The 24972-nt window shown below is 42.4% G+C and overlaps 1 protein-coding gene across 3 annotated transcripts in view; it reads right to left on the bottom strand.

The window, feature by feature from the left end:
• FLT4 (fms related receptor tyrosine kinase 4) overlaps positions 1–24972 on the bottom strand; it is a 462865-nt gene that overhangs the window by 27825 nt on the left and 410068 nt on the right. For all 3 annotated transcript variants that reach the window (XM_086931324.1, XM_086931325.1, XM_086931323.1), the window contains 2 exons: positions 9616–9755; positions 6012–6132 (listed from right to left, as the gene is read on the bottom strand). In XM_086931324.1, the coding sequence (XP_086787450.1) occupies positions 6012–6132; positions 9616–9755 (261 nt within the window). The remainder of the gene's footprint in view (positions 1–6011; positions 6133–9615; positions 9756–24972) is intronic.

Raw genomic sequence — 24972 nt, 5'->3', positions numbered from 1 at the left:
ACACTACACGCACCTACCCTCATAACAAACACAGAGATATGTAACAGCAATAACACATAACACTTTACTGAGCACTACTGATGCAATAATAATATTAATGATAAAACACCCCATAACCTATACCCATATGACTTACTAACAGTAGCAGTTGGTGGTGGGAGTAGCTATCAGGCAGTGATGTAGGGAGCGGTAAGGGCAGGGTGGGGGGTAGTAATCTATGGATTACGGAGGATTACAGGTAAGTAAAGATATAAATAAATAAAACAAATTTTGTTGCGCGCACTGCATCCCCAAAAGCGATGCAGTGCACACAACGAAATTCGTTTTATTTATTTATATGTTTACTTACCTGTAATCCTCCGTAATCCATAGATTACTACCCACCACCCTGCCCTCCCCACGTCACCGCCCGGCAGCTACTCCCACCACCGACCGCTACTGCTTACTAATAAGGTACAACTAAATCCCTACATTTACTAGGCAATTTCTGACTGCTAGAACTCCTGAATTTAGCATTCTTGACATTTTGTGGAAGAAATGGGAACTGTTTTTCTACCCATTTAGTAGCATTGGACTACTGGAAACAAAATTCTCAATCTCCCTAAAATCAACATCACAATCCTCACCCTCACTGTGAATGCCATCATTTAAACTCCTATTCACTCCAACACCATGAAACCCAGCATCTTGACACACATACTTCTTCTGCTGCTTGCACTTTAATTTCACCACTACACACTGACACCCCTACCTATGTTTAAAACGTTCCTATTCTTCAGTCTACTCAATGCCCCCATCATGTGGCGTGTTCACTCACACAAACTGACCAATTTGTACAGGACAATTGCCACTATTGTACTTCCTTACACCTCTTCTACAGTTCATGTACTTCAACATTTTCCCTCACTGAGTCTTCACTTAGTGCAGCATCTTGGTCTACATCATTCCTAATTTAGCAACACCTCCATGTCAAGGACACAATTCTGTTGCAGCGTTCGTTCCTCTAAGAAGTTCAAACAGTGTTTTCTCAGTCACTGCATGTGGGGTCATCTGGTATGCTAAAAATATGTTCTGAAGCGCCTTACGCCAACATACCTTAAACTTCACTGCCAACAGTACGAACTCCTTAACCACTCTTTTCATAATGTTACACTTGCCCATTCCTTTCTGGATGAAGCAAAGCAATCTGCTTATACATTCTACTAGATTTCCTTAAAGATTCTTGCATCTTACTTAACATAAATTTTACCTCAATAACCAATACAATTTCCTGGGGTATTCAATCCCTACAAAGTGCATGCTCAAGGGATTCAACCACAATGTTTGTATCTACTTTCCCAACTATCTTGAATTCGACTACATGGAGTAGTAATCTCTCATAACCAACGCAAAAATATATTTGTGCCCTGAGATAGCAAATAATCACATAATGCCAATGTAAAGTTATGCCATGATCATGTGGAAATTCCAGTGTAGTCGCAGAAGCCTTACAAGCCATTGCAGACTTGTCACTACCACTACATATACCACAATCATGCACTTCCCTCCCCACTTCAGCATCCAACCCTGGCCACAAGAAAAACTTTATAATTCTGCGTTTGGGACCTGACATTCCCCTATGCCCAGCATAAGCACTATATACCAGAAACTGGTATGATGCTGGTACTCTATTGATGATTGGCCAAATTTGCATTTACTTATTTTCAGTGTAAGACTGTTGTTCTCCTATATTTTCAATACAAATGCCAAATTAGTATCATATTCGTACTGATCTCTTCCAAAAATGAGTATATCATCTTGAAATGTTAAACCCTTTTTTGATCTTAGAGTAGTTGGTACATGATTCTCTAACACACAGAAGCTCATTCTCTAACACACAGAAGGTGTTCCTGCAATGGCAACCAGTATTAATTTGTACTAGAAAGATGCTTCATCTGTTAAGAATGCCCTACTTGTTTGGAGCCTTCCATCAACTCTATCTAGTAGTAAACATTAGCTAAATCAAGTGGAGAAAACAATGTTGCTCCAATTAATGAATACACCATTTCTCATGTATTGGGCAAAGGATGTTTAGCTACCTAGAAGCATTCATTCAAACACTTAAAATGATTTTGCAATCTTATTTCTCATGATGACGTGCAAGAAATAATTGCAGGCGATAACCAGTAAGATGACATAGTTTGTTCAATAATATGTTTCTTGCACAAATCTTCCAACAGATCTTTCAGTTTGACTCTTTATAATAAAACACCTCCCTTATGAAATACATCACTCGAGCTATATTCTGCTTCAAAGGGATTGTGCATTTGAATCGCATTAAACACATTTTAAACTTCACCTTTGTCACTCATTTTGTAGGAAACACGATGGACTCCATCCGCAATGACATTCGTTACTGTATCAATCACCTCACTTGAACTATAAGTGGGAGTATTTCTAGCAGGATCTAATTTTATAATGATCTCTTGTTGTGGTCATCCTAAAAAAGTGGATCCTTTCTTTACTATTGAAACTTTGCCTCTCCGTCTTCTTAATTTAAGGAAAATGTCTACCCAAAAGTATCCTGTCAAAGCCAATCTACATGCACTATAGCTGCAAGGACATATATCTACTGACCGTGGCCTGTTACTTGTGTCAGTAAGTCCTTCCTACTTATTGAAAACAAATAGAAGGGTCTCTCTCCGTACCGTCCTCTACAACACCTAAAGCTATCACACATTCCTTGGTCTCTAGCTTAACTCTAGCTTCCTCAACTTTAGGCCAATGTTGCTGCATATCAGCCTTTATAAGTGCTGCCGTGGCCAGTTTTGTTTTTTCTAATATGACTTGTATTCACTTCTGCCGGCCTAATCTGTATGGGTGTGGAGTGTGGAGGGAGGAGGAAGAATGATTCAAAACACACCAACATGAATGTGATCATCTCCTCCAGTCCCAGCCGTGGTCCTTGAATCCTTCCTTCCTGAGGCAAAGGTTAGTGTAGCAAGTTCCTGCCGGCCCTTCGATTATTTTCAGCTTAATTTTATAATTTGCTGCCAAGAGCTGATGTCATGTTGGTAATACTCCCTGACATGATGGTTCCGGTTCTTGTGTAGAATACGAATCTTAAAGGGGCCATCCAGTCTATACCACCAACACAGTTCTTTTCACTCTGTTTCTCGTCACTGTGGAACCCTACTCATATAGACAAGGGCTTCAGCGCCCCATATAGGAGTAGTCGCACTATATAACTGCTGCAAAATATTATCTGAATTTCTCAGCCTTGATTGTGTGAAGTAAACCAGCCTCATTTACCAAAGTGGCGTTGGATCGAAAGTTCACTACATGGCTTAGTAGAACTGTGCCACATTTGTCTATGCAACCTATGTTTTACATCGGTGGACTGAATATTCATACTAGGGCTTCTACATTTTTTGGCCTTGGTCTTCATTAGAGCTAAGTCCTGGTGACTTGAGGACATGCAAAGAGTACCCATTTTCTGAGTAAAATTGGCTGCAATCTCCCTCAATCTAGGCTTTGATGGGTGATTCTGGTCCAGGGAGATGGACCTTTTCTCTGCACGCTGTGAACGACTGGCCACCTGCTCCTTTATGGTATGTGTCTAGTTCTTATACCAGAGCTCCCTTGCCTTCAGCATGCTTTGGACATCTGTAACATGTGGGTGTGTTTTTGCATGTGGAGGGATCTGAGGTTTATCGATGGCCTGGGGCAGGGTGGAGACTCTTGGGACCCAGTGGCCATGCTGCTTAAGATGATGCTTTTCTTTGTGTATGCTGGCTATGTCCATCTTGGATAAACCAGCCTTCGTGTATTCATTTTCAGACTCATCCCTCAACCCTATGTTCTCTGTAGGTAGGGGAGGTCAACTGTCCAATCCCTTTGTCCAGAGCAGTATTCAGCTGCCGTGAGTAAAACCCACCCTTCCTTTGTTTAGTATGCTGTCCTCTCCCATAACAAAGGGAAAGGATCTGACGTATATGTGATCCCAGTCCATATAGCACCTGAACACTACAAACTAGACCGGCTATGGATTCTACACCGACAGGGGCTGCTCCACTGGGAACAGTCCAACCTGAACTGCCAGATCAGGTCCTCCCTGAACAGAACGCAAGCAACCCAGGACTGGTATTGCCCTACTTAGGGCTCATCAGCTAGTTACAGCTTGGTTTCCATGACACAGTGTGCATGGGGAACTGACTCGATCCCAGGAAAGCTTGCTCAAGGCCCAGCTGACTGAAAGCTATCTACAGGATATCTTTATAGAAGGAGCTTCCCCAGGGGTGCAAAAACGTTTCTATCCAGCTGGAACCAAGCTCAGAAGCTGGAATCATGGTGCTGCATCGTCACATTTCTGCACAAGTGTTTGTCAGACAGCATTGCCCTTCAACTAAAAAATACCCATATAGTGCTGATTCTGATATCCCTGTCTGCAGTGCTGGAAGACCCATAAGGCTAGAGCTCTACACATTCCCGTTGTATGGTCTGGTTCTGTTGGCCCTGAGAGGTTCTCCTCATTATTGAGCTTTTGGCTCAGCCTAAAAGAACAGATCACATTGCCAGCAATGAGAACAGAGCCCACCTCCCTCCAGACCCCTCCTCCCCCGCTGGGAAATATTGCATGTGACCAGTGGATTTTGAGATCCTGGGGTGGAAATGCTACAATATTAGTGCATTTCCACCCCAGGGTGCTTAATAATAGGAACAACTCTGTCGTATACCCACCATGTGTAAGTGCTGATAACCACCACTCGCCAATTTTAGGGATTTATAGTTTTCGTACCTCGTTCCTTAAAATAGCTTTTTTAACATTTATATATTTTTGCATATAGATAGATTTTTAAATGTGGTTAAAGTTCAAATAGTTCAGGAAGGTGAGGCGACTTTTCAAAACTGAAAAGTGGTTTTAGATCTTGTTTATAACAGGATGAAAAGAAACACAATTATATTATCAGTTTAGAAACTAAGCATGACTCGTGATTTCATCTTCTATTTCGGTTTTGAGGTGCTTCTGCTTTTGGAACATAGCACACTGTACCACGAAACGAAAGCCAACGATCTACGTGAAATTGTCCTTCAATTTAGAATGATCCCATAGTGAGTAAAGTTTATTACATATTAATTTATAGAAATCCCTAGCCCTAGATCATTAATTTCTGTTCAAACACAGTTCGATAGATTCTGCTCACTGGTGAGCCCTTCCAACCAAGGCTGACTGCTATGCACAATTTACAGCAGACCTTTAATTCCATGACTTTCTTTGGTTCCAAAGTCGTCCATGCCCCTTAATTCACAGTAGTGAGATAATTGTATTATGGGCATTTAACACATTGAGAAGTGTGAAATTCAACACCCAAAATCGTGTAATCCAGGTTTTTAAAAGAAATTGTTGTGACCTTCACACTGTACACAAATGTATATTTTTTATTTATCCTGTCTATCCATGTTGTTGCGTGCTCCCAGCATGATTTAATTTTTTCATACCGAATGTATTAGGTTATTGATTTTGGACTGGACCTTTGGGTAATATTATGAATAAAATAAATAAGTACTAGAAAAGAAAAAATAATGGAGCGATCCGATCTTTTTCTAAGTGTGTAATACACAATTAATAAACGGTGTCAATAGTTGTTATGAAATAAATCAATTTGGAATTTGATTTCTTCCATCACTATGCTTGCATGCACTGCTCTTCACAAACCTGGGAGCAGCGCTTCCAGAAGCGTTGTTGCATCCTCGACCTCTCAAGAATCTGGCAGCGAGCTGAAAGGGCGGAGTGCAGGAGGTGTGAGGATGCCTCTGACTCGAAGACTAGGTGTAGATCAGTCACCAGGCGTTGTAGTCTCTCAGTGGTGCTGCAGGGACACACCACAAGCAACGCTGCAGCATTTTGCTAGCCTGCTTCCTCTCACAAACCACCAATCTCGTTGGGCAGTCTTCCCACGTCTGTCACCAACTTGCCCCTATGCTGTCACCAACTTGCCCCTATGCTATCCCCTCAGGGCCCTGGATCTTACCGAATGGCTCTTGTACGGTATCTGGGTCATGGGAAACTCTTCAAACGTCTTCACCCGAGATGGACACCTGATCTGATTCCCTCCAGTGAAACAGCCCGGGAACGAGACACAGTTGTAATATCTGTTGAAGAGAAGAAACATACAAACAGCTACTCAGAAGGTTACAAGAACAACTTCTTATATATTAACATGGCTTGATTTAGGAGTGCAAATTGATTTTTGCAATTCACAAGAAACTGAAATTGAATTCATACAGTGATTTACTCGCACTTAATATTACCCAACGTGGCATAATATCCAATGGGAGTAAATGTGTTGCTGGGGAATGGGTGTTTAAAAGCAAGGAGTCCCAGGAGACTTTGTGCACACGGCTCAAAGTTAAGTTTTTGTTTTTGTGGGTTAGCACTGTCTATAGTCTTTGTATACTTTTGGATAAGGAAAAATGTGGTTTATCTATCTATTCAGACTAACACATTTTTATTTCATTCAACAACTACAGAGACAAAGAAATACCAATCATTTTGACAGTAATAACAGGTCAGTCCACTTAGAATGTAAACAAGCATAATCTTTGATACTTGCATTTCATTTGAATTCAAAATTTAAAAATAAAGTGGCAAATAAATACCAGTTTCAACTTTCCATGTTTTACTAACTTTCCTCAAGAGAGCCCTTCAGAAATAATTGACCCGATACTTAAAGATGGACCATCTGGATAATACAACATTGCTTAAAGCAACCTCACTAAAATACTTATGACTAGACTTCAAGTCCAGAATCAAGTTACTTGACTTTGTGTCAACCTAAAAAGACCTCATCACATAACTTAGATGCTAAGGGCCCTTCATTGGCTCCTGGTAGAGGTAAGGGTTAATTTCAAGTTCCAATCTACAATGCACCAAGGGTGCCCATGGTACCTTCAGAAGCTAGTTACACCACCCGAAAAATCATCAAAACCCAAATATTATCCGGTCTAAATTCAAACTTTTAAAAACAGGAGACACTCTTGACTGTCTTTCCAAAGGGACTTTGCAAAAGGTGATTGGTTGAATACTGGATTTAATCTAAACCACTTTTAATAACTCAGGCTAAATTCCAACATACCATTTTTTAGCTAATCTGTGCTCATCTGTGCCATTACACACATGGACTGCCATAAGCAAGCCAGTCTTGCTCCATGGCAACCAGCTCCTTCACACTTTGTCTGCCCATAGGTATCAAATTCCTCAGACTTTATCCACGTGTACCAGGAACCAGGTACTTTGTCCCACACTCTTATCTATCCTCCTTTAACCATTGGCTATTTGCCGTAAGCTCCTTGTACTGTCTGCCTAAGTTCCTTAAAGTTTTTATATACTTCAACCCTCTCACTATGTCCATGGGCACAAAAGTATCTTACGCGTCTGCCTTTGTGCTCTAATATTCTCACATGGACCCACATTTCTCAAATTGTATGACTCAAGTACTTCACAGTATCTTTGTGTCCCAAGATCTTTACACTCGTAGTAAGCCAGAAACTCATTACACACTCTGTAAACACCTTTCTCTATTCACGGGCTGCACCTCATGCGTGCCTCAAGCACCATGTACTTTTTAGGCATGTTCTGTGTATGCTCCCCAAGTCTGAATGGCATGGCAAACAAGCTGAGTTGGGACACAAGCGAGGGATTGTATTCCTATCCTTTAGATTTACCCAAAGAGAATATAGCGGACAGTATCTTCCTCTCTGCCGCCCAAGAACAGAGGTAGAAGCAATCTTTTCTCTCCATCCAGGTGCGATGGACTTTAAAGAAGAACTGAAGCTATCCTAGGCTCCCCGTTCCCCCAGTCAGAAAAGCCAGCCTACACTCCCCTGCCTGGAGACAATTAAGAAGCAGTCACAATGATTTATTTAAACATCCTTCCCAGAAGTGAGAAGTGAAAAACATCATACTCTTGAAGCCGGAAGACCGTGTTTCGTCTACTATCCCCTGCAACCCTATCTAGGGTTCACATGCTCTATCATAATGACTGCTCAGTGGAAAATGTATTTCAACTTCAGCAACAGAGTTAATTTATCATATAAGTTTAGGGCATTACAAAGCTTATGGAATTATAGAATATTTTGCAGTTGTCCAGACAAAAGTGGGAACTTCTGGGGTGTATTTATAAATGTTCGTCTGTATGGTGCAAAGATTTTCAGTACTTCAGTCAAAATGAAAAATGTCCTCCTTGAGTATGCTAAGCATTTTCAGATATTTTGATGCCACCACTTGGCGGTGCACTATAATTGATGGCTAAGTCTAACCTTGCTGGCCCCTTATGTTCAAGAAACAATGAGATGGAGATATGACAATACACGTCAATGAAGTATATTTTGGAAAATATTTTAGAACATATTTTAGTACCAGTTCATTACTGCACCAACACTATCTGGGGCAGTGGGAGGGAAGGAGAGTTGAGAGAGTTAGAGGAAGCAGAGAGGAATTTCCCCATTCCAGAAACTACTTTGAACGAGCATTGGCAAAGCCAATATGCCTCACGTCTGAGACCTATTGGCTTTGCAAATGGATTTTAGGCATGATGCACAGCTGTGTAGCATGGCCAAAGAATAAAAAAAAAAAGCCTTTGACTTGGCTGGCGATGTCAATTTGTAGGTGTGTGCACTATGCTTTGGCGCAACAACAACATTATGTGACTAATTTTTTTAGATCATTACCTAAAAAGATAAAAATGTGCAGAAGTGTTTTTTTTTTAAGTGGGTGGAGAGAAGTTACTGGCGGAATGGAAGCAATGGGAATAGTAAGACTCTGAAGGAAGCATCATGGGGTGCAGTTGGGGGCAGAAGCAACATGTGGGCTCAGGTGGGGTAGGCAACATGGAGGGCGTAAGTGGACAGAAAGCAGATTACACAGAGAAAAGTGTAGCGTTGGGGACAGCAAATGGGCAAAAGTGAGCTACTGGAGCAGGTGGGGTACACGCACACAGAAAAGAAAGCAATGGCGGATACAGGAGGGTAGGCGCAACATGGAGGCAGGGAGAAGCACATGGGCGACAGGGAGCAACACATGGTGCAGGGAAAGAGAAATACATGAGGGAGACAGCTGGAAAACACATGCACTCCCATGAAGTGCTTAACAAATATGAAAGTAGTGATTGAACTGCAAGCAGTGGAAGCACAGAAGTGAAGGCAAATAAGCCAACCAGTTAAAAGAGAATGTAAAGTGGCTAAGCTCCATGGAAGGGACAAACAAAATATTGACAAGCTGGGAAATTAAAAAAAACTGGCAAATGAGAGTGAGAGGAATGCCAAACAATGGTAAGGAATGGGTAGGCTCCAATTCCCTTGTTAGGTCGCTCTGTCTAGTAATCGAGACCTAAAAACATGGCACTCAGCATTTTATTTTGCAATGCAATTTACCAAAAACAGTGTTCACAACTTTAAAAATTTCAAATCCTTCAGTCCATCCATCTGTGTAAGCAGACCCCAACTTATTGTTCCCAAGTGTCTCGTACAGCCAGCCCCACCCTGACGCTATGCACTAGCCGCTCATAAGATGAAGCAAGATCGCCCAGTCTTTCCTCCCTCATGCAGAGTGATTGAAAGGATGTGTGTCAGACCCACCTGACACCGAGGCTGTGGCAGGGTAATGCGAAGCCAAACTCTTCCTCATCTGAATTTTGCTGGGCCGAAGAGGTTACCTGTGAGAAGCCATCGTCTTCGGAGCTCTGGGAGTCATTGAGCGGTATGTAATCCTTCCCCTCCTAACGGGTCAAAAATTGAATGAAAAGATTGAGTTATGAGCACTTTTACAGCACTAAAAATTCCGGTGGGGCAACCACTACCCTGAGGGTGGGAAGCAGTGCTTACTTATTTGGGTCAGTGGAATTCCCAGGACTCTATGCCACAAGGGCACATCATTTCCACTTGTCCTGGACCTTCCCGTCATGGTTTTCAAGTGTAACAGTCAAGGGCAAGGTCAAAAATTACTTTATTTGGTTAGAATTTAAAACCATCAAAGTGAAGATCACATTACATGTTACATTAAAACATAATATTTGATACAAAACTTTATTTCAGTTCTTATACCATTTACAAGAACACCATGGGCCATCATAAAATACACATTTCTCCCCCCCATATACCGATGTCCCTCATTTAAAAAAGTTGATTATTATCAAGGGTTCTTAAGATAAACAAAGCCAAGACTATAATAGAAGTCTATTCTGACGACTAATTGCCCCTGTGATGTAACTGGCTACCCCAAAACAAACAGCTGGGGAGTCCAGCATTTGCAAATAAGCTAATGCCGGCCTAACTTGCTCAAAGTAGTACCCTCTCAATAATGGTATGATACATTTCCTGCGCAAGATAACATAGAAATCGCCGAAAAACATCATATGGAGGGTGTTCTGCTCTGAGAAGTTATCGCAAGGACAGGGACCCAGCCACCCCCCTTTAAAAAAAACTATTGGGAACGATAGTAACCAGGGCAACATATTATACTTAAATCTAATTAGGGCGCATAAATGATAGAGTTTATTTATGTAAGTTAGATAGGGCTGCATCTGCCTACCTAAGCTCAGCGTAACAAAGCTCCTTACTGAGTGTTTGGCTAATTCCCCTTCCTCCCTTATTAACATCGATCTATTCAGAATTTGCTGCCTCAGTCCTCTAATGGCTGCCTTGCCAATAGCTCTGGGGTTTAAAAATAAGTCAAGACAGCCAAGTGAATCCATTTGGGTCTTAATATAACGGATCCAAGGGATATCAAGCCCTTTATCTAGAGACATGCAGTCTTGAATGATAAACTGGTTCAAGTTAGGTGACGGCTGCGCCCAAATTCTCAACCAGCATAGCAATGGGGCAACCGCAGTCTGATATGAGATAAAACCAGCACCTAGGTCCTCATGAAAATTAAAAATTGGGGCAGAGGCTGGGAGCGACAGCAACCTACGAAAAAAAATATTTTCAACTGCCTGTATATGCCAGTCTCAGTATAACCCCATACATCACTCCCGTAGGTCACCATTGGGAGGCACTTGTCATTATAGATCTTCATGAGGGCCGGGAGTGGTTTGGAGCCTATTCTTCTTCCAAATATCATGAAAAATTGACCCGCACCAAGGTTTATACACACGTATTTGATTTATCAAATTTCTATATTTCACAGTAATAATAGATATTTAGACAGAAACTTCCCACACATAAGAATTTCCAAAAAGAGTTGATTGTAGATTTTTCAATTTTCTTTATTCAAGTTCTTAGTTAAAATTCACAGCATTGCTTGTTGCCAACGCGTTTCGTCACATCCGTGACTTCTTCAGGGCTCAAAGTTAATGTTTCTGACAGAATTCCTAGTTAGCGTCAGCCACCATATAATCTCTACGTGTTCTGGTGTGATATATTCACATTGATATATCCGGCGCGTACCCCTCAAGACAATCAGTGCAACATAGGGAAGGTACCTCCTGTTCTTTTATTTCCTGTTCTTTTATTCACGGCTAAAAGATTAGTGTCTCGTGGCCAGCGCTAGTATTAGTATGGGTGAGTCTCCAAACGTCCTGGACAATTTATGCTTTTGTGAAATATTCTTCTTCCAAACCCTAGTATTGCCCCAGTGGCCCTAGCAAGTGTGTTCTTCTTATGTGCATGCTGCATAACCCACGAACGTCTTTCATCAAAAAGAACGCCTAAATATGGGAAGGCAGGGACTTTCGTGAGTTCCAACCCCTTACAATAAAATTTAACCTTCCTTGCCCTGGCTGTACCAATAAACATTGAATGTGATTTTTTAAGATTTGTAATTAAATCTAGAGAGTCCATAAAATCGATAAAACAATCTAAAAGAGATTTGAGCCCTCGCAACGTCCTTGCTACCAAAACCACATCATCTGCATAGAGTAATGCCGGGATCATCTTTGAGCCTGCTTTTGGCACATCCTTACAGGAGGAAGTCAGGGCATCCCCAAGTTTATTAATATAAAGTGTGAACAACAGAGGGGCCAAAATACATCCCTGTCGCACCCCCCTCTTGACAGCCCACGCGTCAGTTAGGCTACCGACCTCATTATAGCGGACCGCAGCCGTGGTGTTTTCATGAATGGATGCTAAAAAAGAAATCAAAGCCGGCTCCAGCCCAATGCTATGAAGGGAAGCCCAAAGTTTTTGCCTATTTACAAAGTCGAAAGCAGCTTCGCGACTGTATACTTCCCTATTACTAAATGGAGATTAAGGCATTGTCCCATCGTACCCTTTCCCTGTCTATATCCGTACTGAAGATCAGAGATGATGCAATTATTATCTAGCCAATCTATTAAACGAGCCAGAACAACCTTTCCCATTATCTTGGCTGCAGAACCCAAGAGTGAGATCGGTCTATAGCTGGCCAGGTCCTCTCTTGAGCCCTTTTTAAATATTGGGATGATTACCGCCTTAGCCCAAGACGGGGAAAACCAACCTATGTCGCAGGATTAAAAACAACAGTAAAAATCTTAGCCCATACAATAGGATCAGCCCTATAAAAATCGGCCGGGACACCGTCTGGGCCCAGTACCTTTCCCGTAGAAGTTGACGTGATGGCCTCAATGACTTCCCCTTCCTAGAACAAAACATTTGAGGCATCGGTGGTGACCCCTTCCCATCTAGACGGCCCATGACTCACATCAGTATATATACCCCTAAAGTGTTCAACCCACCTTTCCGGGGGAATAAGACAATCTTTAACAGAGTTGGTTGATTCGTCAAACGTTGGGCAATTAACCACTCTCCAGAATCTGGTGCTACTAGTCAAAACGCTCACTTGGCTGAGTTCTTCCCATGCCCTTTCTCTTAGCTGCATCTTTCTGGTTTTAACTCCAGTTTTGTAAGCCCACCTAGCCTGTTTAACCCTATTAACATCCCTTGGGGTCTCCTTCAACTCCCTCAAGAGAGCCGTGTGCGCACTGGCACACGCTTGGTCAAACCATTTTTTATATTTCTTGGGCTTTAATTTACAACGGAGCATCAATTTGGCAGCTACCTGCCTCGTAATGCGGTCAAATGCACCTAGAATTAATGACAGATCAGAATCCTTGTCCGCACATATTCCAAAATCCTCTACACAGCTTTTATACATGTTGTCAAGAAAGCTTTCTGGGGTGATTACCTCCCATCTTAGCCTCCGTGCTTGATCTTTAGGCGCAATATTGGAATTGGATATGTGTGCCAGGGGTTTACCATTCTCAACGGCCAGAATGTTGATGGCCAGGGTCAAAGGGTTGTGATCACTCAGGCAACAATGGGTTACACAAAAGGTGCCTAAAAGATCCATCAATGGGCCTGAAAATAAAGTCAAGGATACTTCGGTGGCCTTGCCCAGTATATGTAGGAATAGGAGACAAAGTATCTGACTGTTCAGGACAAAACAAGTTATAAACAGATAAAAAAAACTCTCTAGAAAAGCCCCAGACTTCGTATGTTCAAAATGGGTTAGCCCCTGCGGGCCATACTCCTCCTCCAGGGTTAACAGACAATTGGTGGGACAAACATGAGTATTAAAATAACGAAGGATTAATAAATGGTAGGGCACATCATCCTTAGCCTCATGATCATCCAAAAAGGTGGCAAGGGATCTCAAATGCTTCAAATCCTCAATTCTTGTAAAAGAATTATAAAAGTTAACCACTAAAAGGCTTGGTACGTTTTCTCCTGTTAATTCAACTGCTAAAATATTTGGTGAACTTATATCTATTAACTTCGCTTTGTACAGTAATTTAAGGCTAATCAGTAACAAGAGCCCCCTCTAGCTCTCCCCATAGTCGATGGTACAGCGTTTTTGCTGAAGGAAGAATACCCATCCAAAAAATAGGGATCGTTTGCATCCCAGGTTTTCTGCAAAGCTATAATGTGGTGGATAGCAAGGAAAGATTCCCAATTGGTATCGCCCCTTTTTGACCGTAAACCGACTATATTCCATGACAGAATTTTCAATTCTGGAACAGTTGCAGTCTCCCCCATGGGATTAGATTCAGTGTCTGCCAACAGAGTAAGATTGGGCTCTTCAATATGGGGTGTTGTCAACAATGCAGGATTAATCTAGGTTGGATAGGGCCCTTAAATCTATTTGAGACCGCAATAAGAGGGGTAAACTCCCCTTGAGGTCTCAACAGGGGCCTATAGAAATACCCCATTGGAAGAGCCACAATGGAAGTAGCCAAGGGGAGATGATAATCATGGGCTTTAAGAATCATTTGGGCAACTGCAGAACTTTGAAAATTAACAATAACACAGTCCCCCCTATACTCTTTTGCGATCGACCCACCCATGCAACTCTGCGCACCATCAGAATATTATTACTCAAGGAAAACCTAAAACCTTTGTGTCTGTGTCTGGTTAACCAGTCCACAGTTTTGTTTTTTAGCTCGGAACAAGATTCGGTTTGGTCTGGTCTCAACGGAGGAACACCAGCAAAGACTACAACAAGGGGACTAGCCGCTGGCGGTAGGTCTATGATGTCTCGTGCAGGCTTAAGCAATGCGTTGTTTGTTGTGCTATAACCACAACCAGAAATCGCGGAGGTGGCGATCAGTCCCCTGGGCAAGTCCCTTGGCATTTGCAGATTTTGAACACCCGCACATAGGCTGCCGACCAGTGCCCTGTATTGTACTGCTAGATGGTGGGGGCTGTCCCCCAGGAGTTAAGCTTGTAACCTAGGCCAGCGGGATTGCAGAACATACTATTCCATTAAGACTGTCTTCTGCGCCATGGATCAAAGCCTTATTTTGAATCCCGCTTAGGCATTTGTTCCCCAAACCTGTTGTAGGCACACAACCCCCTCCTGCATCATTTAATAAATCCGTGTTCACCCTTGCTTCAATACCTATTGGCAAGAGGGCGACTTTTTCTTCAGTTACCCCTAACTTAGTCCAAAAGGGTGCGAGGATAGTTGAAATTAATGTCTCTATGCGTTTCCAATAGGCCGGGTTGTCCCCTATATCCCCCAACTCAATCACATTAGAGTTAGTGGATGCGGGCACACCAGACTCAGATCTTGGGGTCGACTTCCCTTTTTGGCGATTGTTTTTCTTTATTTTTATCCTTCGTGGCTAAGCCACCCCTGGTACGCTTCGCCAAAGGTTCCCCTGAACCACCCACCGCCCCAACGCTGTCCCTTGCAAGTCTCTTGGGCCTAGTAACTCGATCGTCTTGAATTGCCCTAGTATTAATAGGGAAATCGGATTGAGCATGGGGTGCAACCTAGGCCAGAAGGGAGTCAGGGTTCTGCAAATTAATAAGGTCCACAGTGGGGCCATGTGTAGAACCTTGTATGGCCAATCTCTGGGAACCAATGCCCTCCTTGGCACAAGGGTCGGACACAACACCCCGTTCGTTCTAAGTCCAAGCTCTGGGCCATATCGGCCATGCTACCTTGCGGGATTTCTGTAGGGTCAATGGTTGGGTGACTTATGGATTGAATAGCTGCCATAGGTGATTTTGCCGTTCTTAAGGCCCCCAAAGATGATCTTTTTTGATCTACATAAGTTCCTAGGGACAATCTTTTTTCAGTGAGCTGGATCTTGTGCTGAAGCACGGATACAGCCCTGGATAGAAAAGTGTCTAGTGTGCCAACCACTCCCCCTACCCTTTGACCCACAAGATTTCGTTTTGTAGCCATGATACCCAATTACTCAGACCGTTGATCTCACACTTAATATGGGATGAGATACTCAGCCCCCCCCCAGAGCATAAAATACTTGTAATGTCAAATACCAATGTATTAGTCCCACAATATAAATATACACAGACGGTCAAAAAGTCACTGACCAAGTCCGCCGGCTAGTCCACCACGATAAGCAGGGAAAGATGAAAGGGACGCGGCCCAGCCCAGTCTCCTCCTGGCTACGATGGGCATGGACAGGCCCGCCCTTTGCCCGTGCACGCCCGTAGTGCATCCCGTGCTGCGGGAGGCACTCGTTGAATTTAAGCGCCTCCTGGCGCTTTCCTGTGGCTAGGTTGGTGGGCGTAGGTAGGGGCTGCTGGGAAATGCAGTCCTACTCCTCCGCCGCCCATTCCCGACCCGCGAAGCGAGTATTGGCTCAGCGGTGAATTAGAGCGTCGTCGTGGGCCCCTGGGAGAAACATCAGCAGTTGAGTAGAAGCCAAAAGAAACAACAGAGTCTCTTATAGGAGCAAGCGAACACTTGGAGTCAAAGTCAAAGTCAAAAGTGTTGCTGATAAGCGCAAAGTGAAAAAGTGAACAAGTGCAGGACTGTTGCTGAAATAACCATGCAAATTTTGATTTCCTCCCCCACCAGCAACCAGCAAGAGAGCCTCAGCGCCTGTAGTGCAGCCAAGGAGCGAAGCACACAGCACACAGGGCGTGCAGCACGGAAGCGGCAAACTGCTGCCACCGCCGCCGTGGCCACTCTCATGTGCCTCGCCTCTCCTCACCTCCCTGATAAAAACAGAAGTCCGGAAAGGAACACTGCAGAAACGTTCAGGCGAGGGAAAAACCACTGAGAGAAACACATGCGTTCCTCTGCTTCATTCCTTAGGCCAGGTTCATTCGCGTTGCCTTGCTGATATCTAAACCTCAGCAGCCGAGAGGAGAGAATGCCAGCTTCCCGCACACACGCCAGGTACAATCGCCATTATTGGGGGGCGGGGCTTATCACACGCTTAACTCGAAATATTAACTAGTATGGCTAAAGGGAAGTATAACAGTCACTTTGGTTTAATGAAAAAGACTCAAGACTACAAGTCCCAGAATGCAATGAAGTGGTTCAGTAAATGAAATGTCCTGGTGATATGGTCATATGATGACTCCCATGGTGAGGAAACAGGTAGTTACTGAGTTTAAAGAAGGCTAGTATGTTGGATTGAGGTGAAACTCTGTTCCAAGTGGGGAGTGCATCCTGAACACACTCACTACAAGGAATGTTATCAAAGTGGGTTTTCTAAAGTAGTGTGTATTTTAGATAGTCATCTATATGCAAGAAAATACATGTTAGTGGTTGTCTTCCAAAGAAGAGAAGCTTCAGCAGGTTCAAGCCCAACACCACATTTTTTCCTTCAAATCAAGAATATTAGAATCTATGTATTTACAGTTTATTCCGCTATATTGCCATATCGTTTACTTCTTGTAATAGACGATGCACTTCCCATCATCACCTGCTTAACTCAACATTTTTTTGTACCACCAGGACAATTTAATATAGGGATCTTCCACATGATGTATTGACTCTACACCGATATTATTGGAATTCGCTTTATTGTTTCTTTATTGTTTGCTTCCTCATCCATTTTTGTTTAGAAAATGTTCAATAAAGACGTATTGAAATCAAAAGCATGTATCAGCAATTAAAAAAAAGAGTATAGGCATACAGCAAAATTGTGGGAATAGACCTCACCTCTCTTTCCTGAAAAAAAGAAACCTAAATTATTATTACTAAAACTGGAAACTGAAATACAGTTAACTAGCTAAACATCAACAGATGAAGAATAATAGGGAAGGTACATTAAAACAAAGGGGCCCTAACTAGTGGCCCAAAAAATGTTGGTATTTGTGCAACTACTGGGATCGCACACACATACCACAGTAATGAGCTTAACATCACCCTCCTGCTGTATTCCCCGGATGAATTGCAGCAGGCCAAATGTGCTGAAATGTTTCAGTGTGAAAATGGGCTGTCAAATGAGGTGTCTTTTTGTGCTGCAAGCACCAAAGTCTGCATGGTATTCCCCATTATCAGTGACAAACTCTTAACTGCATGTTTTTAATCAAACCCTATAAGTTCTGAGTTGGATTTTATCAGTATGATAAATATCGCCCCAACAACGGACCACTCGTAATGAGAGCCTTAGTGAGGAATAAATAGATGAAGAACGTCTGTTGACCATGGCCAAAGTTCTACAATTGTACAGTCAGTCGCTGTAGTTTTCAAACAATTCTTGCGGATCTTCTGCTTGGACTGGGCTAAGGAACACTAGTTCCGCTTCGAGTTCTTTGTAGTACTGAATTAGTCTCGTCTTGAACGGTGTTTTTGTACTGACAGGATTTTGTTGCCTTCTTGAAATGTGAAGCATCTGACTTGCGAATCTGTTGGTGGGTAACTAGTACATGCACTCCAGGACAGTGACTTGAAGTTTGAGTATGACATCTGCATACATTTTAATGTGAGCTTTTGCTAATCTGCCTTCCTTAAGACCTTCTTTGTGATTCACTTAAGGTGTTAACTAGATTTGGGTATATCTGTTAGATGAGTTTGTCTAGACATAACCTCATCTGGGCACTTGCCAGTGGACCCATGTGGAATTATTTTGGTAATCTTGTGAAATTTACCACAATGCCTGAATGAATGATACTTTCCTGTTCCTATTTGCCTCTGCCATACCATTAGCCTGAGTCCAAAAATGAAGAAATGTTCCCATGTGTAACTCCCATATACGCTGATTTTACTAGAACTGTCATGCTCCAGGTTTCAAATGTGTCATCTAAGACCAGACATAAAATTGCAGCAGATATCGAGGGCACTTCTCTGACTGTGGGAAATCTAGAAAACACTTCTACTTCTACTAACAAATAATGCCCAGAACCCATTTGACCGAAGATATCTATATCAAACGTCGATCAAACAGTATCAGGTATTTTTGACATCTTCAACTTCCCATATTTTTAGCCCCCGGGTTCTGGCTTGCCTGCCCCTGCATGCATATGCCTCTTCTTTCCAAACACCGAGCAACCTGACTAGCCACATCGGAAAGGTCTGGGGTTCTGTATCTTTCCAATGAGCCGCTAACATTATTCTAAAGATAGCTGTACCTAGAAAGAGACAATATTCCCTTTCCCTGTTGAGACCCAAAGAGCTATCATAATCCAAGATCACTAAGGTGGAAGTCAGTTTGAAATTGAGACCAAATAATTCCTGCCAGAATCTAAACAGCCCTAATTTTAGGGGGGTCAATTTTGCACACTCGTAGAACATATGTGTCAATGCCGCCGGTCCCATCCCACACCTGGGCATTTATCATCGATCCTTTTCCCCCAAGTAAATAATTTCGCAAGTGTTAAATAAAGATTAAAAATAGTTTTATATAATTGTGCTTTTAAGTTTGATGATAAAAATATTTTGGCAGATAGGTCTAAGCTCTTATAGATATCCACATCCGGGTTATCCAGTTTCACAGTCCAGGACGTCTTGTTTTTCTCTAAATCGTCTGGCAGTGCTATCAGTAGTAAAGTATATATATTTCTGATTCTACGTGACTTTTTGTTGATAAGATCAATCAGGGCTATATTATCAGTTCTAATAGTTGGTCTATATGCCATACGGATGCTCCTGATCTGTATAAACTTAAAAAAGTGATTGGGAGCTATTCCAAAATCATGTTGGAGCTTAGAAAATCGGGCAAGTTTCCCCCCCCCATAAAACTCTCCAATTGTGTTCACCCCCCCTACTCTCCCTATCTTTCCCCATAGCATCATAGACTAGTGTCGGAAAGAGCGATACATTCCACAGGGGGTATATTTAGTTACCTTTAGTAAATTTTGATATTTGTTTCCATATCCTCCATGCACTCTGTATAGTCTTAAAACAAACTTTTTTATAAAACCTTTGCTCTAGTTGTTTTAATAACAGTCCAGAGGCTTCTTTCCCTAAGGCAAGTTCAAATATTGTGGGTGTTCTTACTATCCTCTCCTCATCGCTGCTTCTGTCTATTACTAACAAAAATGTAACCTGTTGTAATAAAGCAGCCCTATAGTATAATGTGATATTTGGAATTGCAAGTCCTCCTTTATCCTGTGGTAGTATTAAACACTTCAAGATAACCCCATATTGCCAGATAAAATTAGAAAAATAGAATGAATGGTCTTCAATAAATAGTCCTCCAAGGCAAGCGGAATTGACCTAAACAAATACAGAATCTTGGGCAGAATAGCCATTTTTAGAAAATCCCCCATCCCAATTATGGACAGATGTAGCCCATTCACTCTTTTTAAATCAATGGCTATAGATTTAATCAGCGGGTCAAAGTTCCATTTGATGATATCATCAACCTTTGCTGTAATTCGCACCCCAAGATAAACTGCAGATTCCGCTCGCCTTGAATCATTAAAATCCATGTTATCTGTACAGATAACATTTTGTTTTTCCTCTATTTAGAGCATAACCTGAAAGGAGGCTGAAACTTTTGGCTATATGATCAATTTCCCCAAGGGCCTCTTTTGGATCTGGTGTAAGAACTGCCACATCATCGGCATAGCCAAAACTTTAGTCTCATACCCCCTAGTAATTATAGGTTTGATCTTACATGACTGTAATAGTTTCTCAATTAGAGGATTAATGTAAAAAGCAAATAGTATAGGTAAACAGGGGCAGCCTTGCCTGGTTCCCCTGGATATTAAAATATATCCCGACTCTCTCCCCATCACTTGTATCTGTGCTCTTGGCTCACGATACATTGCTTTTAATGCCCTGATAATTCCTTGTCCAAACTCTTTTAATTCCAATATCCTCCACAGAACTTCCCATGTTACTCGATCAAATGCCTTCTCTGCATCTAGGAGGATCATGGCCATCTGACCCCCCGTTCAAGACATCACATCAAATAGTGAAATTGTTCTACGAATGTGATCTGTTGTTTCCCTTCCGGGTATAAATCTGTGTTGCTAGGGGGAAACCAACAGGCCAATGATCCTCCCTAGGCAAGTAGCTAAGATTTTCAAATAGACTTTAGCATCTGTGTTGATCAAAGAAATTGGCCTGTATGACCCTGGGTTATCAGGTGGTTCCCCTTTTTTTGGAAAGATTAAGTTTGTTTCTTTCCATGAATCCGGGGTGTTCCCACTACATTGAAGACCTCTGAAAAGATCCAACAGGAGAGGCATTATTGTTACACCCAGGATTTTATATAATTCAAGAGGTATTGCATCAGGACCAGTGGTCTTGCCTGAGGCCATATTTTGCAAAGCTATTTGAATCTCCTCCAGTGTAATATCCATCTCTAAATCTTCTTTATGAGGACTATCAAAAACCTCTCCCAGCTCACCATTAGTCACCAATTGACTAACATCCTCCAGTGTCAAAGCTGTATCCTTAACCCTTCCCTCTGAGTACAACACCTGGTATTATTTCTGAAACACCCTAACTATATCGTCTGGATCTGAGTATGCTTGTCCATTTGCCTTAATATCTGCTATTTTGATTCTGCACTATTCTTTGTCTAGTATGGAGAGCTAATCTCTTTCCCACTAGTTCCCCACTTTCGTATAAGCTGCTCCATTGTGATTGATAATCCTTTGCCCATCTCTGAGCAAGCCAACTATTAATTTCTGCCTTAAGAGCCATGATTTGCCCCTGATTTTGTACTACATCTTGTCCCTGTCTAATCAGTAGGACATGCTCCTCTTCTGCCTTTTTGAGTTTATACATTCATTCTTGCTTTTTTTTTCACGCGCGGTTTCTAGCCCTGGCTGTATAGCTAATAGTTTCGCCTCTCAGGAACGCATTAAAAGAATCCCAGATGATTGTTCTAGAGGCACTATATCTATTGATATCAAAGTATTCACATGCCCAATTTCTTATATGTTTGATGTATTTAATATTGACTAAAAGCTTCTTATCAAATGACCACTTGCCCCTTACTTTTCGAAATCCTGGAATTTCTACCCCTAAAATTAATGGGTTATGGTCAGAAATAACCTTAGGTAGAGTTTTAATGCTACCCTGACTAAGTAAGTCTTTTGTTCTGAAAAAATAGTCAATTCTAATGTATTTTTTATGTAGATACAAGTAATACGTATATCCTACATTATTTTGTTTTTTTTTGCTATCCATAGATCGACCAAATCATGGCTCCTATTAAGTGACATTAATGCCCTATATAGTCGAGGTTTCCACCCCTGATATGCCCTTGGCTCGTTTGGCATTGTTGCGGGTCCAGGGCAATATTAAAATCTGTGCATACAATTAATGGAGTAGACCAAGTCGCAAGTTCTAGCTCAAGATCCTCAAAGATCTGGGGGTAGTTGTAATTCGATCCATAAACAGAGCAAACAGTAAGCCCCAACACTAGCTCTACGATTGCCCACCTCCCAAGGGTATCGGCTGTTTTCGTTTAGTTTGCCCCAAAGATGTTTTAGCCAGAATGGCAACTCTCTGATATTTGAGGTTTAGGACGTGCATATCAAAAGGTTATACCCCTGAATTATCAATGAAATGTATTATTCCCAATGGGACATGGGTCTCCTGCAAGCAGACAATATCAAATTAATTTGTCCTCACAAATTCACCCAGTTTTGCCCATCTTAGCTGCATCATTTAGACATGCCACATTCATGAAGCAAATGTTTAACCTTCCCATCTACCTTTTTTTTATAGCAGTACTTCGTATTCCTAACATTCTTGTTGTTCTTTCCTTTTTTCCAACTCAGTACAATTCCTATTCAGCTTTTTTAAATTTTCATTTGATTGTCTACATATTTCCTCTTCTCCTCTGAGTATGTCTTTTCCATATTTTGCCTCCCTCAGCTGCCCCCTCCCACCCCTTCCCAACCCAACCACCCCAACACCCACCCCGAGAGGCACTCAGATATGTCTGTGCATGATGAATGCGTCGCACAGAATTGAGAGCCCCTAATTACATAATCCTCTAACCCAATCCATGCTGTGATGATTTTTTCCCCTTTTGTTTTAGTTTTTTTCCCTTTAAAAATCAATTTCCCCCCGTGTTTATATTACGATAACCTTAGCCACACCAGACTTTCTTCCCTCACTTTTTTTTTATCCTGCAAGACTATCCAAATACTCCTTGGCTTTCACCTCGGACATGGAAAAGCGTGTTTGACCACCCCAGACAACTTTTAGCCAAGCAGGATTGTTTAAGAAGGTCTGAGCATTTTTAGCCTGAAAGGGTTTGATCATCTGTCTCAGCCTCCACCGTCTTTCGACGGTGGTGTGGCAGAAGTCTGGGCGGACAAAATAAGACTCCATTCCTGGGTCTCTTTGCTTCAGGTCTTGCCTTTTCAAAGATAGCTTGATTTAGTAAAAAGCTATTAAAAAATACCAAAATAGCCCAAGGTAAAGCCCCTGCCCTCACTGGTTGCTTTTGTATAAAAGGGACTCTATGGGCACGTTGAACCACCATTGACCAGTTCCAGTGCGTAAGTTCAGGCAGTGACTCTTTTAGCAGTTCTACAACATACTTAGGGAGGTCTCCCCCCTCTGTCCCCTCAGGAACCTCCAAAACCCGTAAGTTATTGTGCCGCTGACGATTCTCATGTTCTTCCATTTTCCACTGAATGTCAACTATTTATGCCTCATGAGAGTTAGCTAGTTCCTGAGTGTTTACATAATCTGATTCTGTGGTATCAGTCCTTGCCTCCAGATCAGCCATCCGTTCTACAAAAGCGCTGCAAGTTTTAGTCATTTTTCGCACCACCCCCTGTACTTTCCTCATAGCTGCCTCTGCTTTGCGCCCATCTTGGCTCGTCTCCTCGTGGTGGATAGATACTGCCTGAAAGATAGTGTTGAGTGTTGACGGGTTAGATCCGCATACCTTTTCAGATGCATGTCCATTTGCAGAGGCACTAATAAGCTGGGTCGAGGGGTTATAATCCCAGGTAAGGTCTATTTTTTGCGATTTTTTCTTTCTTTTCCTCAGAATTGTCTTTGACTTCCCCCCATCTGTCAGTTCTAGGTCGCTATTACCCAAGTCTGTAGTACTATCTGTAAAATCCTCTGACCATTCCCCTCCATCTGAGACAGAAAAGAAATCAAGCTCCTTTTACTCTCCTATTACTTTTCTTTTTAAGGCAAACTACCCCCACTCATATTCTCTGCCAGCATTTGACTTGATTTATCATATTGATGAGAGTTAGCAGTATTGACCTCTATGGGGGTGAGTTCTACCTCTGGTACCACTGGTACACCAATGTCAGATTCAGCCCCAGCCCCTCCCCGTTGATTCTCGATGAAGGTAGGGGTATAGGACTAGACCCAGGCATTCCCTGTCCTGCCGCATGTCCCAGTACCTGATCTGTTGCCATCAAGCAACTCTCATCTCTCGTCTCTCGTCTCCACAGGCACCAGGATTGCCTTTCCTCCAGGACCTCTCAGCAAGTCTACCAATGAGGGGCCAGCCAGCTGCGTCTACATTATGGCCCCCCTCTCCCCTTCTTCTCCTCAATTGTCTCCGCTTTCTCTACGGTGTCCTCGCCCTGTTATCTGATCCGGGGAAGCATCCTCCTCCGTCAAGTCCGCATCTGTTCCTGCCTCCACGGCCCCAGCAGGGTTCTTCGACATAAGGCGTGCCTTCGCTCTGACCACAGCCGCCGACAACTTCGGACCCATCCTTGCGGTCTCCTCTAACCCCGAGGTACCTGCTGCTGATGTCAACCGTAGGCTCACTCGACCGCCGATATAGCTGACAGGTACGGTCACAGCAATACTCTTAAGGTATTTAAAATACCTAAGCACCGCTAGGCCTATAAATGCTCGAACCAACTGTATATAGTGTCCTTGTAAATTTGGGGCAGTAGGTAATGTCTCTGTCTGTCCCCCCGAAATCATCTCTGGCCGTTATTACTGGCTGTTCTCCTCCCTCTAGCTCAAAGCATAATTTGAAAAAGCCGGACTCTCTGCTCCTGTGCGCAGCTACGTTCTCAGTCGACCGCCATCTGACATCTTCAACTTTCAGAGGGCGGATCTTTGCTTGTACACAGATTGATTGAATGACATACTGAACTATGGCATCCAAAGCAAGGAACCACAACTTTTCCACATATAAAACCTTTAGTTGCAGTTATTCTCCTCTGCCATTTTCATGAGCAATATCAGCTATATACTATTGTAATGACTGTGTAAAACCTGGAGATATTTTTTTCTTCTATTAGACATTTGATTTCATTGGTGATGTGTTTCCCAAGACTTTCAGTGATACTATTAGGTCCATATCTTCTTGTGAGGCTTTCATAGGGTCTACTTCTGGTAGTCATTTCGAT

This window comes from Lissotriton vulgaris, chromosome 7 (assembly GCF_964263255.1).
Source record: "Lissotriton vulgaris chromosome 7, aLisVul1.2, whole genome shotgun sequence".
Lineage (NCBI taxonomy): Eukaryota > Metazoa > Chordata > Amphibia > Caudata > Salamandridae > Lissotriton > Lissotriton vulgaris.
Note: the sequence above shows the minus strand (reverse complement) of the source record. Positions and strands in the feature narration are given on the sequence as shown.